Raw genomic sequence first — 17,746 nt, 5'->3', positions numbered from 1 at the left:
GATTGGCGAGCGTTAATCCCCTTGTTTATCAGGGACAATAAAACATAGCTGCTCTTTTGTATTGAGGGAAAGTGTACTGTGGGCCCTTGCACGAGAGAAAAATTTGCAGTGGGCCGATTATTTAAAAAAAATCATAGTTCGACAGCCAGCTGGGGGGGCCCGGGCCCCTGGGCCCATGGCCTGGGTACGGGCCTGCACAACATCATAGATAATGGTTATTTGGGGGTTATAACACAAAATCGTAGATAATTGTTATACCAGTATCTTTTTCTATTTTGTTTAAAATAATCGGCCAATATATTAATATTTACAGTAGAAAAAAATTCGTTCCATGTAACTTCATTGAGTGCCTTTTACACTGATATTCCCGACGTCTTTTGATGCTTTGCATCAATACTTATCTTGTTGTTTATGCAATATCCGCGCAGGGATATTAATGATTCTCTAGCTTAGATCTTATCAAATCAACATATGGTGAAGATCGATAAAAATAGTATTATTTCTTATGAAGTTATGATTGAGAGTCGTTTTTGTGCTTTATTTTAACCTTTTTATGGTAAAAAATATGTAAAAAAAGTTTTCAGTTAGGTTGAAAATAACACGGATTTATCAGAAAATATAGAAAGAAACTGCAAGAAATCCTTGGAACATGTCTGAAATGTACTTCTGACTGCCATTTATTCAGTTTCGATTATTGAATCAGCCACTACGAGGGTGGTATTTTATGTTCTAAATTCATCTTTTAATCTTCTTGTAAATGTTTGAACATATACATGTATATTATTTCTATAGTAAATATTTTATAACGTATAACATTTTACTATACATGTGTAAGACGTCTAAGAATAATTTAAACGTGAAGTTCAATGAAGACCAATTTATAAATAACTAAGCTTATTAAGTTCATTTGACATGAAACATGGGATCGTAAGCTTATTGCCTGCCGCCTCTCCTACAGTGGTACAATCAGAACACCAGCAAATGAGCTGTACAGATACCCATAAATGTTTTCGTCGTTAATATCAAAATTTCTGACCCACACTTCCTCCCCTTGGTTGACCTGTATGATGACCGTCTGACTGCCGGAGTCGAATATGTCAACGCCTGTATATATCCTAGCAACGGGGACACCTGAGTGCGTAATCACCGCGTGAAGTGGTTGACCAATGGTCGCCCTGTGCAGCAGGGTGGTTGAGAAAAGGTAGATTCCGCTAGTAGGTGCAATGAATAGCCCATGGTCTGCGTGGTATCCGTTACCGATGTTGCTGATGACTTTGTCGAAAATAATGTTTTGGTTGATGCCAATGTGGATTTGGTCAATAGCTTTTACAGCTGTGAACGAAACAACTTCTGGCTGTTGATCTGAAATGCGTAAAAAAATACATTGACATATATGCTCAATTATGGGACTGGTTTAGGAAACTCTTGTAATTGGTGTGAAGGAAGTATTGCGATTTAAGAAATTATCATAATGGCTCAAAGGATAATAAAAAAGACGCACGTATGCAACATACGAACTGATTGCGAGTCAAACTCACCTTTTTTTGCATTTGCTCTTCTGGACATGGGAACACCCGAGACATTCCTCATTGCAGCCAGTAGTTGTCCATTTAATTGCTTCTGCGCCTCGGTTACATGTTCCAGGTGATCAATTTTGTTTTGTTGTTCTCGCACTAGAGACTGGAGGGCCTTTCGCAAAAAGTTAAACGAATAGAAACATATACCAGGACGATAAGGATAGGGCATTTTAAAAAAACCGAAGGAGAAATCGAGAGGTTGAATATTATGTTTTCAACATTGATCCAGATATGCAAATAAAACAACATCAGTTTGCTTTTTTTGTAAACTACTCGATGTCATAGCTTAAAAAAGTCCCCACGTTTCAAAATTGGATGTGAGTGTATGTTTCTGTACATTTGTGGATTAAATAATCTTCTATGAATCGCACGTAATTGTCCGATTTTTAAACCAATGCGAAATATGTTGACAAAAACCCATATACAACATACTCAAACTCTATGTTTCTCCTTCGTTATAACAAATACGTAAGGTTTTTAGCGCGACATCAAAAGTATCATTGGGTCGTTTATTAATGCGTCTCCAAAAAGAGGTTGTAATTAAGTCTGTGATACTTTTAATGTTACATTAATGCCATTTCAACGTTTTAAAATAAATAAGTCATTTTGCGGAAAAGAAAAAAATCTAATTATTGAATGCTCCCATAGCCCTGGCCACATGAGCTAATCCAGTTATATCCCGGAAAATAATTATTACAACAGTAACCCGAAAGTTTTATAGCCTTGAACAATTGGTTGTTAACATCTGGGTCTTTATGTCATTTGTATTAATCCAACATTTAAAAAAAGCACAGAAATGTTAAACTATATTAAAGGGGCCTTTTCATGTTTTGGTAAATTGACAAAATTAAAAAAAGTTGTTCAGATTCGCAAATTTTCGTTTAAGTTATAATGTTTGTGAGGAAAAAGTAATACTGATCATTTGCCATACTCTAAAATATCAATTATATGCATCTTTTGACGATTTGAAAACCTGCAAATTATGAAGCGTTGCAACGCGAAACGATTGAATTATTTGGAAAGTTCTGTTGTCTTTATATTTTGTGAACAGTTACGAGGATTGCTTATATAAAGTAAAAAATACAGTTCTCATATCATGTGCACGAATGGTCGAGTGGTCTTAGCGGGAGACTTTTAAATCAAGGACTCCAGGGGTCAGTGGTACGAGTCCAGTTGAGGGTTACTTTTTTCTTTTCTTTTTTTAAATTGTATTCTTGTTGTTTTTTTACTGGAGATTTTTATGTCAAATGCTTAAATTTATGAATATAAAGCATTTAATGACACACTTCAATACAAGCCAAAATCTGTGAAAAGGCCCATTTAAACATTTATTATATGGCTTTAAAACTAACCAAACGATGATGAAACACAGTTATTATTGTTGTTGTTGTTTATAATATCTTATTTTCCCCATATAATTTATCTTAATTTATTCATCTCAACCATAGGTAAGTTCTGGTCGTGGTCAACCTTCTCGATACCCTCAAATAGTTGTTGGTTGTAAAAAAACAACATGTTTAGTGTTAAATGATATTTTTGACGTGTCTTCATAAATAAATTACTTGTTATGTTATATGAGAATCCAATATAGTATTTTATATGAATGCATGTAAAACAAAGACGCAACAATCGTACTCACATACACATACTTGTACTTAAAAAGGCTAAAAACTCAGTTTTGTCGACGTCTCATCGAAATAAATCTAGCTAAATACCTGGTTCGATTCGGATATTGCTTTCACCTGGTGCTCAACATACCGTAACCTTGTATCCACGTCGCTGGCAAAAGCCGTAGTAATGAACTTGGAATTAAGCATTCCTAATGCCAGAATAAGCAAACAATCTCGTGCCATTGTGCTCAAAAAGGCAATTTAGTTTTAGTTGTGATCGAATGCAACACGTTTATGTGTATGTTTCTTATTAGTTCTTATGATTCTTATCAAAAGTGAGATTGTAGGACTCCAACGTAAATTACGCTCGCAATCTACAACTATAATATGAATATGACCGAGGAATATTAAATAAAATTAATTCAAGTCTTTATATGTTACCATCAATCAAATATAGTTTACTTCAGTGAAATTTATAACGAGCATGTTAACGCCGATACCGACACGTAAACTCATATTTTTTATGGAACCAAAATTGTGTCTGAGTATCTTTGGAACAAATCTGCCATACAAATGGGGATTTCCCAATTGACTAAATGTATTGTGTACATGAAGAAGCTTTCTACTGCACAGCAGACATGTTTTTGCAATTTAATTAAACGTTTTTGTTTTTTATTTATTTTCTGGTATTACCTTTTCCGAACTTGTATTTTACTTTTTTTTTATATTTTCTGCTTTGAACAAAGTAATCGTGTATACTTGCTCTAAGCCAACTAAGCAGGAACTAGCCTTAAGAAGGATTTTATCACCACTCAGCTTTGTAATCATTTGTTGGACGTTTACGTGTAAATTGTACTGGTTTCATTTGTATTTAAACAAATTAAACCAACCATAAGTTAAACTATAATTTAAATGGATTCCATATCAAACGGTTTGATTGTTATTTTTCTTTAAAAGATTATTCCTCGGTAAGATGTGAGGTCTGTTGTAATATATTGTATATTTACAATATCTATTGAGTCCAAAAGAAATAGAATAGGCGAATATATTGGTAATTTGGTAATGCCCCATGTGAATGTTAACTGCACGTTTTTAACCCATTTATGCCTAGTGGACTCTCCCATCCTTCTAAATTGGATCAATTTATTTCCAAAATTTGGGATGTCTAGTATATTTATTTCTATATTTAGATTATTTCTTACAGAAATTCCTTTAAGCAAACAGCGTAGACCCAGATAACACGCCGCATGATGCGGCGTCTCATCTGGGTCTACGCTGTTTGCCAAGGCCTTTTTTCTAGACGCTAGGCATAAATGGGTTAATGAAGGCGTTTGGTTGATTGAAGTTTATAAAAAAGTGTCTGTCATACTGAGTATCTTCCTTAATTCTGTTGCGGACGATTTTGTTTATTTCAGTTTGATCTGCGAGTGTCACATGTGTTTACTAGCCGCATATGCGATTAATTCCACCATGCATTCGATATTAGAAAGAAGACGTGTATTGTAGAATTGTTAGTCGTAATGTTTAATGTTTGCGTGTGCATGTATTTTATGTCAAATATGTACCATCACATTACATTAAATTTATTAAAATGATTACTGGCTGAACTCTTCCTTTCTGACGATGCGAACAGCATCGTCCAAGGTATCATAACCGTAGAATTTTTTTCACAATGGCGACCTATGTAAAAGACCGAGCCAGTCCGATTGGGATAACTCGATTTTGTCAGTTTCTTCCCTTTTGCATACGCCACTGCGTAGGAGATTGCTCGTCATTGATAACATTCTCCTAGCAGAGTTGTCGTTCGTGTTTCCACATTCACATAATTCTCCGCTTATGACAACAATAGTTGGAATTCGAAGGACATATACTCGATGTGAATGAAGGACTTTCTAGATCGTAACAGCTTGACACGGCAAAAAAGGCATACTGCATTACTGGTATTTTTAGTTATCAATATAAGTCACATTGTGCTTTATAAATTGTATTCGAGCATTTTGCGACTTATTGAATGACTATGATACCCGATATCAACATTTCATCGGGGATTTGCAGATCACCAAGCTGTCCTGAAATTCAACATTGATGTCAAACTCTTTACTGGTTTGTATACTCTTTCTTAGTGTTAGTACTTTTTATCATTTTAAAGTTAAATGAACTGTGTCACAGTAAAAGAGACATTAAGGCGATTGTGGCCAGTTTGGATCTAGATCAGCATGCAGTCGCTTGAAAGCTGTTTGCTTAAAATCGCTTTTCTGACAATAACAAATAATTTAATTGGATACTGATTTGACTGCGCTTTTCCTGTGACCTGGCTCAAATAAAAGAATTGTCATTAATCAAATTATTTATTTCGAACATTAATCAATTGTTTTTCTTGTCCCTCGGGATCAATGACTCCAGCACTTTCCTGTTGAGAATTGAATACTGCTAAAGGCGATACTAGGGGGCGTGAGAGATGTTGCACCTTCCAGTATCGCTCAATTGTTCATTGTCGGCTCGGGTACTACGTACATGTACCCCGGATACTCTTAAGTATACTTACATGTATCCCGGGTACGGTAAATATATTAAAATGTACCCGGGAAATTTAACCCTAAATCCATCGTTGTCGACTATTTTTTTGTAATAATTATATATACACATCAGGGCTTAACACTAACTTTGTGTTCAACTAGCCCGTTCGGGCTAGTAAATGCAGAACCTACTAGCCCTGACCAATCTTTCACGTGCCCTGACCCAAGTATTATAAAAACCTTTATATTTATCATTCAACTTGTATTTTCTTGTGCTAGGAGATGCGCAATTATGATTAAATCATTCTTATTAGCCTGCCTAACTAAATTCAATATTCATCTATTTAAGACATCTATTTGTAATCTTCACGCCATTTCTGGAGAAATTTTCTTGTTTTTTTATTTCCTCATACTTTCTCTTACTTTCCTCCTTCCCTTTTCTTTTCGTATCCGAGGACCCCCCATCCCCACCCGTAAAGCCAAACTTAAACAACGACATGAACGTTAAAACCTTTTTTACATAGATTGCCGGGTTACCGTCTTACAAGAAATGGTAAGTGAATCTTAGCAAAATAACGTGTTACGGTAGTTGTAACAATTGTACAGGATTAACTCTCTACTAAAAGCCGGGATTGACCATTAATATTAGTTTTGCTAATTGAATTGCGTAAAAAATATTGTCAAAACACTTCTAATCTAAATAAAGTCTTTATCTTCCTCTAAATGGATTTATTTATCGTCTAAAGGATGGAATCACTTTTCCATAATGACAACAAATTAAAATTATTTAAAATTGATAAATAACTATTAATTTTATAGTTACTTTGTGTTAATGTCGAGTTTTATACCTTCATCATTCCGGACGATCCTGGGCGATCCCGGCTTTTAGTTTCAAACGTATTTTCATTGAGAAAACACGTCACTTCGAGGAAACCAATCAAAAACCGTGTCTAGCGGCATTCCGTTTAAAAATAGGTACTGACGTGTTTTACCAGGAAAACCGCCGGGGATTTTCTGAATTGTCGGCCTCTTTTTGATTGCAATCAGGGGGTTCCGAATCTATTTCGAGATACGATCCGTTTGTTGTCTCCGAACTCACTCTGGGATTTAATTGTCATCTGATCGTACTGTATTAAGATTTTTGCATCTTTGAAAAGCTTATTTAAAACGCAGTTTATTGATATAGAACATATAATCCCGCCCAAAATACACACGACCGGTCGGGCATGTTCCTGGGACATTGGCTAGCCCTGACCAAGGTACGGGCAGTGAATGTCGTTAGGTTGTGCCTTAGTGTTAAAGGGGCCTTTTCACAGATTTTGGCATTTTTTAACTTATTCATTAAATGCTTTATATTGATAAATGTAAACATTGGATCGTAAAAGCTCCAGTAAAAAATCAAGAATAAAATTAAAAAAAGGATAAGAACATTGCCCGGAGCAGGTTTCGAACCAGTGACCCCTGGAGTCCTGCCAGAGTCCTGAAGTAAAAACGCTTCAGCCTACTGAGCTATTCCGCCAAGTACACATGCTTGTCGTATTTTATACCTTATATAAGCAATCTTCGTAGTTTCACAAAATTTAACGTCAAAAACAGAACTCTCCAAATTATTCAATCGTTTCGCGTTGCAACGCTTTATAATTTTTAGGTTTTAAAATCGTCAAAAGATGCATATAATGGCTATATTAGACCATGGTAAATGTTCAGTATTACTGTTTCCTCACAAATATCATAACTAAAACGAAAATTTGCGAATCTGAAACAACTTTTTTTCAATTTTGTCAATTTACCAAAGCGTGAAAAGATCCCTTTAAGCCCTGCACATTTATGTAAATTTTCTGTAGAATGGCCTCTATATTATCGGAACACATACTCAAAAAGAATGTTGATGCAGTGTTTTTTGAAGAGAAGTGTGTTTAAGATAATCGGTTGCGCGTTTTACGACATCGGATTTTTGGCGCGAATACAACTCGGGTACAGTCTAATATGGACCGAGTACAATTACGTTTATTTACCATACCTGTGGTACATGTAAGTATACTTAGAGTACCCAGGGTACATGTAAGTATACTTAAGAGTACCCGGGGTACATGTAAGTACCAGAGCCGACAATGACCAATCGAGCTCCATTATCCCTCATGAACCGACTAAAAAAATCGAGTCGGCAATATTTGACTTCATTTTTGGTTTGGTTGCTCTCGAGGGATCGAACATTTCAGAATCTTCCTAAAAGCCCTACGGGTTTGATTTCCAGAAGCGACATTGAAAACTAGCATACTTTGTTATCTAAAAGGCTGCTAAACCTGATATTCAATGATAATGTGAATTTTCTCTCACATGATGTTCATCAGTCATATTATATAAAAACTTACAGCAGTAGTAAACAACTGGACAATAATTAATGAACGCATCTTTCATTTGTCTTTGACACTTTGATTTTGACATGGCCTTGATTTAAATATGTGACTGGACTTTACCAGCACTCTTGTAACAGAGCTAAAGTTTAAATGTACCATTAAAGATCACCTAAATCCAGATTTGCTATTATAGACGTGTGGAAAGTTTTAAGGGTGTGACAAGTAAGCAAAAATTGGTCATTACCCAGAGGCCACAACTGATCTATGACTGTATTAAAACAAGAAAAATCAGTGCCTGATTTAGATTTCCTTAGATAGTTCAATAAAAAATAATTTCATAAGCCTGGTAACAGTTTAACGGTGATGCTACCAATGTGTCACACCAGGGCCTTGAATTTGAAATCTAGGACATGCATGGTCATTTCTTTATGAAATCAGGACACAAAATTGTATTTTAAGTCCTTAATTGACCTGGCTATAGTTCTCAGATTATTACAAGCTCAATCAGTATATTTATATCATTATTTATGCTTTGTGTATTGTAAACATATACACAATCATGCAGTTACATGATAGCAATAAATAATATCAAAGCTACCCATACTATAAAGGTCATTGACAAAGCCTATGGTCAAAATGTGAACACATTGAGTGTAATCGCCCTCTCGTGCCAGCAAAAACAACACGTTGACAGGTTGTCATTTTTTACAGTTCTACTTTCACTTTCATTTTGTGATATCAAACTAATAACAATAATGTGGCTGAGAAAAATATCGCAATTGCTTTTTATGCCCCCGGTAGGGTGGCCTTTATCAGTTGAACTGTCAGTCAGTCAGTCAGTCAGTCAGTCAGTCAGTCAGTGTGTCAGTCTGTCCGTCCGTCCGAAAACTTTAATGGCCATAACTTTTTTAATATTGAACATAGCAACTTGATATTTGGCATACATGTGCATCTCATGGAGCTGCACATTTTCAGTTGTGAAAGGTGAAGGTGAAGGCCATCCTTCAAGGTCAAATGTCAAATATAAAGCGTCTGTCTGTCTGTCCAAAAACTTTAACATTGGCCATAACGTTTTCAATATTGGCGTGCATGCGTATCTCATAGAGCTGCACATATTGATTGGTGAAAGGTCAAGATCATCCTTCAAGGTCAAGGTCAAAGGTAAAATTTTGCAATATTGAAGATAGCAACTCATTATTCGGCATGCATGTGTATGTCATGGATCTGCACATTTTGAGTGGTGAAAGGTCAAGGTCATCCTTCAATGTCAAAGGTAAAATATATGGCTTCAAAGCTGCGCAGCAGGGGGCATTGTGTTTCACAAACACAGCTCTTGTTTAATATATTTTCTGCACATTTCTTCAAAAAACTTACATCAATACACGATTTTCTTCGTTAATTCAATCATTCCTGACAGACTTGTGTACATATTTCGCTTACATTTTGACGCGCGTAGGTAGGACCGCATTACCGTTTCCGAAATGTATATTCATACTATTGCCTTCGAGGAACTTATCTGATGTTTGACGGAAAGGGCCGAAAATGTGCGAGTGTGGGTCAAGTTCCCCACAGGTACTACTTTCCCGTTCCCCCAATTTTTTTTCCGAACCTAAAATTTTTTGTACCCAATTTTTTTTCGTACCCAATTTTTTTTTCATCCCCAATTTTTTGTTCGTACCCAAAAATTTTTCGGTCCCAATTTTTTTGTTTCCAAATATTTTTTCGTACCCAAATTTGTTTTCATACCCAAATTTTTTTCGCAAAATGTTTGTACCAAATTTTTTTTCGTACCAACATACACAATTGTGGTGATTGTGGTGATGTAGATAAACTTAACTTGATGCTTTTATATCCATCCTCTCAAAAGCATCGTCACACCAGTACTGTCAGTACTTTGATTTCTGATAAATGTCACTGAGTCTCACAATTAGGTTGTGAGTACTCAATAGATAGGGTTTCCTACGGCTAGGCGTGTAATGCGGAATGCGGAATGCGGAGAACAATAGAATTTCAAAGTCACCAAACAAATTGCTCTTTTTGTTAAAAAGTGCAGAAATAAACAATAGGCACAGACGTACTCAACACGTGTGGTGTTGTTTTAGTATAAGCTTTTGTATAAGTGATAGAAAATTCGAGACAATTCGAGTAAGTTAATGCTTTAATATTTTTTAATTGTACTTGCGAAAAATATTTTAAGCATTGGCGGAGTGATAATTTTGAAAAAAAGAGACCACTTTTCCATCAATTGAATCGGTCTACCAGTTTCATTTATTTTTCCTAACCATTTTATATTGCTTGTTGAATATTGACAAAACTTTATTTATATACATTCAGGAATATAACAAATCATGTAGCTATAATGACGCTCAATTTAGGATCCTTTTATCAATTTTACTCATTTATTACGTCGTTTAGCACATATTTTGATTACGTACCGGTAATTATACATGAACGTATAAGTTCTTTTCGCCTTTTTTGTGTGCCAACGCATGAAAAAGAAAATTATATTAGTCGCGTTCTGAGAAAACTGGGGCATAATGCATGTGCGTAAAGTGTCGTCCCAGATTAGCCTGTGCGTACAATCAAGGCCGACGCTTTCCCCCTAAATTGTATTTTTGCTAAGAAGATACTTCATTTAAACGAAAAATGTCATAAAAGCGGAAAGTGTCGTTCCTGATTATCCTGTTCGGACTGCACAGGCTAATCTGGGACGACACTTAACGCACATACATTATGCCCAGTTTTCTCAGAACACGACTCATATATATTCCTTTGTATGATTGCATATTTAGTTCACTCATGGTTAGGGGAAAAGTATAATTGTTAACTCGTTGCGTAAACATTTTTCCTGCTCTAGAGGGCGCGTTCGTTTCGCAAATGGCGTTTCTGTTTCCCATTTTGTATGGTGTCTAGAAGACTCATATCACGGGCTTATTTAACACTAAAATTATTTACACAAAAGAGCTTGAAGTATTACACATCAGATCTTAGTCAAATATAAATGATTTTTTAACAGTGTATAAATAATTGTGTAGATATAATATCCATCGAAGTTTTACGGAGATAGATGCATGAACTTCATATGTATAATTCTGTAAAAATGTTTCTGCAATACAATTAATTTGAGGTCGCAGTGGTGTAATGAATATGGTGCGCGCCTAGCGATCGGGAGGTAATGAGTTCGATCCCCACAGCGCGAGAGTTCTTTAGATTTCCTCCATAGGCAATCGAGCTAAAATAAATAGGTTTAAACTAATACAATTAATTATCTGCAGCACAGGGATCGTACGCAAGTAGCTGGTGGGGCGTAAGTGAGAAAAATACTAACTGGTTTTCAAAATGATTGTTCGATGTTTTTGTCGGAACTTTTGAAAGGTTAGACCATTTACCATACTTATTCGACATTATACTTATGTGCAGCAGTTAGGGATTTTTCAGCAGTTTTTATGGAAAGGTGGACCCAAGAACCATCATAGTGTACCTTGCATGAAACACAAAGATGCTTCCAACAGGCAATCGCAATCTGCATCAACGTTCGCAAAATAACTCCCATTTCCATAACTCACTTTCTCACTTACGTTACACCAGTTACTTGCGTATGATCCACCCCATGCATCAGATAGACAGCGTTTTGTAGGCAATATTTTCTGTCGTCATCAACATAATAATGGTATTTATTCTTAAATCGCGCATCAATGTTATTGTAGCTATCGTTTGGTCCATGTTCAGTTTTTAACACAGATGTACGTGTACGTGTATGGTAGGCTATCTTATCATACCTGCTAAAATAATAAGCTGTTATAGTTTATGCAATATCCGCGCAGGGATATTGATGATTCTCTAGCTTAGCTCATATCACCGTATGGTGAAGATCGATTAAAATACGTGTAGTATTATTTCTTATGATTGAGAGTCGTTTTTGTACTTTATGTAAACCTTTTTATGGTAAAAAATACGTAAAACAAAAAGAGTTCAGTTAAGTAGAAAATAAAACGGATTAACAGACAATATAAAAAAACAATTCAAGAAATCCTTGAAGATTTCTGAATTGTACTTGTTCATAACATTTATTCAGTTCCATTAGGTGAATCAGCCACTACGAGGGTGGAAGTTTATGTTCAGAATTGATCTTTCAATCTTCTTGTAAATATACGAACATATACATGGATATTATTTCTTTAGTAAATATTTTATAACTTATAACATTCTACTATATTTGTGTAAGACGTCTAAAAAGTCATATGATTTAAACGTGAAGTTCAATAAACTGTAAAGACCAACTTATAAATAACTAAGCGAATTAACTTTATTTAACATGAAACATGGGATCTTATGCATGTTGCCTGCCGCCTCTCCTACATTGGTACAATCAGAACACCAGCAAATGAGCTGAATAAACTCCCAGCAATGTTTTCGTCGTTATAATCAATATTTCTGACCCACACTTCCTCCCCTTGGTTGACCTGTATGATGACCGTTTGGCTGCCGGAGTCGTATATGTTATCGTCTCCGTGTATCCTAACAACGGGGACACCTGAGTGCGTAATCTCCGCGTGAAGTGGTTGACCAATGGTCGCCCTGTGCAGTAGGCTGGTTGAGAAAAGGTAGATTCCGCTAGTAGGTGCAACGAATAGTCCATGGTCTGCGTGGTACCCGTTACCGATGTTGCTGATGACTTGTTCGAAGATAATGTTTTGGTTGATGCCAATGTGGATTTGGTCATTAGCTTTTACAGCTGTGAATGAAACAACTTCTGGCGGTTGATCTGAAATGCGTTAAAAAATACATTGACATATATGCCCAATTATGGGACTGTATTAGGAAACTATCTTGTAATTTAACCGGTGTGGAGGAAGTATTGCGACTTAAGAAATTATCATTATGGCTCAAAGGATAATAAAAAAGAGGCACTTATGCAACAAACGAACTGATTGCGAGTCAAACTCACCCTTCTTTGCATTTGCTCTTCTGGACATTGAAACACCCGAGACATTCCTCATTGCAGCCAGTAGTTGTCCATTTAATCGCTTCTGCGCCTCGGTTTCATGTTCCAGGTGATCAATTTTGTTTTGTTGGTCTTGCACTAGAGACTGGAGGGCCTTAATATCTGCCTTTCACAAATAGTTAAACGAATAGAAACATATACAAGGCCGATAAGGATAGGACATTTTTAAAAAGCGAAGGAGAACTCGAGAGTTTGAATATTATGTTTTTACTATTGATCGAGATATGTACAAGCAAATAAAACAACATCGGTTTGCTTCTTTGTAAACTACTCGATGTCATAGCTTAACAAGAAATATCTTTAAAAAAGATATACGGCGTTGATTGTGGTTGCAGTTAATGAAAGGTAAAGAATTCAATGAATGAGATCAAAGATAGCGAATGTCTTTTTCTGTGCAGTTCTTAGCTGCAGCAAACGCAGTACGAGATGATACGCGGAGTTTTCGCGGCTTATTTTACATTATTACATATTGCTGGTCATAAACGCATAGATACAAAACAGAAAACCAAAAGAAGAATGGAAGTGAAATTAAAACATATGAGTCAACCGGCCACACGCGAAGTATCCGTACATATTTTAAATAATTATACGCGCGTTCTTCGAACAAACCTGTTTTAGTGATTTGTCTGGCGTTGCTATTTGATTCGATTATTAACAGTATCGAGAATCATTGCGCTCATGCTTAATTCATTAGTCAATATGATGGCATAATTCTTGTTAAATTAATTAAAAATAATATTTATCATGGTATTGTTGTAAAACACATTAAGAATCTATTATTGACATACCATATGATATCGCTGGATATCTTCATTTAACATCTGTCTGGTCTAAAGAAAATTCCAGTTCACCTAGTTCACGCTATAGCGTCTTTATTATGTAACGATTATTTTCCTGGCCGCGAACTCCGATCAGCACATAGGGTAGAGACGCAGCGATGACCTGTACGTATACTCTGACATTCACTCACAGTGACCGCAAATTGACCCGATATACCTCGCGAGTTGAAATGCAATGCATTAAAGTGAGTCTTCGCTTCCACTGCTCTCTATACTCTAACATGTTAACATGTTGACAGGAATATGGAAGTTAGTACTAAATATGAAAACATAGCCTTTAAGTGCAAACGTTCTCGAGCTGAAAATCTTCTGAAAATAAAAGGTGGACGCACAAACTGTATTGATGTCGAGATTGAATGTAAAACTGTTCTATCTATTAAGCCTTTTCATTAGATATAAAATTGTTTCATGCTGAACACGCAGTAAAACAGTGTTACAAAGACGCGGACATGTTTCCAATGTTCTGGTCGTATTCTCAAATCAGCCAATGCAGTCAATGAAGTGTATTCATCTGTACTTGGCCGCGGGAAGTTTTATTTGAATTCTATTGGACGCTAACAAAGGTCAGGCTAAGGTGAAAAGCTGGCTTAATACAGCTTACGCCGAAAAAAGTCCTCACGTTTCAAAATTGGATGTGAGTGTATGTTTCTGTACATTTGTGGATCAATTAATCTTCTATGAATCGCACTTAATTGTCCGATTTTTAAACTAAGGCGAAATATTTTCAAAACAAACAACCACATACAACCTATTCAACCTCTATGTTTCTCCATAGTTTTTACAAATACGTAAGGTTCTTAGCGCGACCTCGAAAGTATCATTGGGTCGTTTATTAATGCGTCTCCAAAAAGAGGTTGTGGCAGTAATTAAAGTCCGTGATACTTTTAATGTTACATAAATGCCATTTCAACGTTTTAAAACAAGTAAGTCATTTTGCGGAAAAGAGAAAATATCTAATTATTAAATGCTCCCATAGCCCTGACTCCCATGAGCTTATCCAGTTTATACCTGAAAATAATTATTACAACAGTAACCCGAAAGTTTCATAGCCTTGAAAAATTGGTTGTTTACGTCTGGGTCTTATGTCATTTGTATAAATCCAATATTTAAAAGGCAAATAAATGTGTAACTATATTTAATTTTAATTATATGTGTCCGCAAAGGCTAATCAGGGACGACACTTTCCGCCTTTATGGTATTTTTCGTTTAAAGGAAGTCCCTTCTTATCGAAAATCTTGTAAAGGCGGAAAGTGTCGTCCCTGATTAGCCTGTGCGGACTGCACAGGCTAATCTGGGACGACACTTTACGCACAAGCATTATGCCCAGTTTTCTCCGAACGCGACTCATATCTCTTTGAAACGAATCCAACGATGGCGAAACACAGTTATTATTGTTGTTATTGTTTATAATATCTTATTTTCCCAATAGAATTTATCTTTATTCATCTCAACCATAGGTACGTTCTGGTCGTGGTCAACCTTCTCGATACTCTCAAATAGTTGTCTGTTGTAAAAAAAACATGTTTAGTGTTTAATGATATTTTTGACGTGTCTTCATAAATAAATTACTTGTTATGTTATATGAGAATCCAATATAGTATTTTATATGAATGCATGTAAAACAAAGACGCAAGAATCATACTCACATACACATACTTGTACTAAAAATGGCTAAAAACTCAGTTTTGTGGACGTCTCGCCGAAATAAATCTAGCTAGCTGCAATACCTGGTTCGATTCGGATATTGCTTTCATCTGGTGCTCCAAAGACCGTAACCTTGTTTCCACGTCACTGGCAGCAATTGCGGTTATGAAATTGGAATTAAGCATTCCTAATGCAAGAATAAGCAAGCACCATCGTGACATTGTGTTCGAAAAAGTCAATTTAGGTTTAGATGTGATCAAATTCAACACGTTTATGTATATGTTTCTTATCAGTTCTTATCATTCTTATTTAAAGTATGAACTATTCTGGTTCCCGTCGTACTATAATATTTTAGTTTAAAGTGACAGGGGCAGATAATCCAGACTAAGTATGAACGACTCCAAAGAAAATTATTGTCGCAATCTTAAATTAAAATATGAAATTGACCAAGGAATATTTGCTACAATTCTTTATAAGTCTTTATATGTTACCATCAATCAAATATAGTTTACTTCAGTGAAATTTATAACGAGCAGGTTAACGCCGATACCGACACAAATCTTCCCAATAGATTAAATGAACATGACGAAGCTTTCTGCTGCACAGCAGACATGTGTTTGCAATTTAATAAAACGTGTGTGTGTTTCGTTTATTTTCTGGTATTACTGGTATTTGCATTTTACTGTTTCTTTTGATCTGTTTTGAACCCAGTTATAAGATCGTGTATACTTGCTCTAAGCCAACTACAGTTAAGCAGGAACTTGCCATTCTTAGATGGATTTTATCACCACTCAGCTTTGTAATCATTCGTTGGACGTTTACGTGTAAATTGTACTGGTTTCATTTGTATTTAAACAAATTAAACCATAGGTTAAACTATAATTTACATGGATTCCATATCAAACGGTTTGATTGTTATTTTCCTTTAAAAGATTATTCCTCGATAAGATGTGAGGTCTGTTGTAATATATTGTATATAAACAATATCTATTGAGTCTAAAAGAAATAGAATAGGCGAATATAATTGTGTCTTGTTCTGAGAAAAACTTGGCTTAATTTATGTGCGTAAAGTGTCGTCCCAGATTAGCCTGTGCAGTCCGCACAGGCTAATCAGGGACGACATTTTCCGCTTTAATGGTATTTTTAGTTACAAGGAAGTCCCTCCTTACCGAAAATCAAGTTAAGGCGGAAAGTGTCGTCCCTGATTAGCCTGTGCGGACTGCACAGGCTAATCTGGGACGACACTTTACGCACATGAATTAAACCCAGTTTTCTCAGAACAAGACACTATTATTATTGGTAATTTGGTAATGCCCCATGTGAATGTTACCTGCACATTTGTAAATAAAGGCGTTTGGTTGATTGAAGTATATAAAAAGTGTCTGTCAAACTGAGTGTTCTCCTTCTGTTGCGGACGATTTTGTTTATTTCAGTTTGATTTGCGAGTGTCACATGTCTTTTCTAGCCGCATATGCGATTATTTCCATCATGCATTCGATATTAAAAAGAAGACGTGTATTGTTGACTTGTTTGTCGCAATGTTTACTGTTTGCGTGTGCATGTATTTTATGTCAAATATGTGCCTTCACATCATTAAACTTATTTAAATGATTACTGGCCGAACTCTTCCTTTCTACTGATAACTGTCACACAATTACGTTGTGACACGGAGCGTATATTGTAATCAAGAGTCCGTGGGTTATGAGTACTCAAAAGATAGGGTTTCTTACGACTAGGCGTGAAATGTGGAGTGGGAATTGTTTCCCTTTAACTATATAATTGTGCAATAGTAACAGTTCAGAATCGACAAAAGTTTTTAACCAAGTATCCTTTTTCATTCCAAAATTTTCTGCTAACGCTTGCGGCGAGCATTTCTGAATTTGCTCATCCCATATTTTGTTTCATTTTACATAATAAATGACTTTCTCGTTTTTATTTCAGATTTGTCATTTGATATGTGTTACTTGCCTGAATTTGTAAGAGTAATTAACATGCTGCATAACATACAGTCGTCCTTTGATTCACAAATTCTCCTTTGACAAATTATGAATTACCGATACCCTTATATGTCAACGGAAAAATGTGTGAAAAACTGTATAGCCGCCGTATTTTATTATTGTCCAAGGATTTATCTGCAATTGTATATATGAGAGACTACAAAGCAGACAAAATCTTTCTGTCAAATACTGTTTGAACAA

The 17,746-nt window shown here is 35.7% G+C and overlaps 2 protein-coding genes across 2 annotated transcripts; both read right to left on the bottom strand.

The window, feature by feature from the left end:
• Positions 1-862: 862 nt before the first annotated feature.
• LOC127873591 (cerebellin-1-like) lies at positions 863-3,575 on the bottom strand. The gene is made up of 3 exons (XM_052417463.1): positions 3,293-3,575; positions 1,539-1,689; positions 863-1,362 (listed from the first exon to the last, which is right to left on the bottom strand). The coding sequence occupies exons 1-3, from the start codon at positions 3,428-3,430 to the stop codon at positions 953-955; spliced, it is 699 nt and encodes a 232-aa protein (XP_052273423.1). The 5' UTR covers positions 3,431-3,575; the 3' UTR covers positions 863-952.
• Positions 3,576-12,348: 8,773 nt separating this feature from the next.
• On the bottom strand, positions 12,349-15,839 carry LOC127875359 (cerebellin-1-like). The gene is made up of 3 exons (XM_052420382.1): positions 15,632-15,839; positions 13,009-13,171; positions 12,349-12,825 (listed from the first exon to the last, which is right to left on the bottom strand). The coding sequence occupies exons 1-3, from the start codon at positions 15,767-15,769 to the stop codon at positions 12,416-12,418; spliced, it is 711 nt and encodes a 236-aa protein (XP_052276342.1). The 5' UTR covers positions 15,770-15,839; the 3' UTR covers positions 12,349-12,415.
• Positions 15,840-17,746: the final 1,907 nt, after the last annotated feature.

This window comes from Dreissena polymorpha, chromosome 3 (genome assembly GCF_020536995.1).
Source record: "Dreissena polymorpha isolate Duluth1 chromosome 3, UMN_Dpol_1.0, whole genome shotgun sequence".
In the NCBI taxonomy this organism is placed as follows: Eukaryota; Metazoa; Mollusca; class Bivalvia; order Myida; family Dreissenidae; genus Dreissena; species Dreissena polymorpha.
The sequence above is the reverse complement of the archived record's forward strand: the minus strand, read 5'-3'. Positions and strand labels throughout refer to the sequence as shown.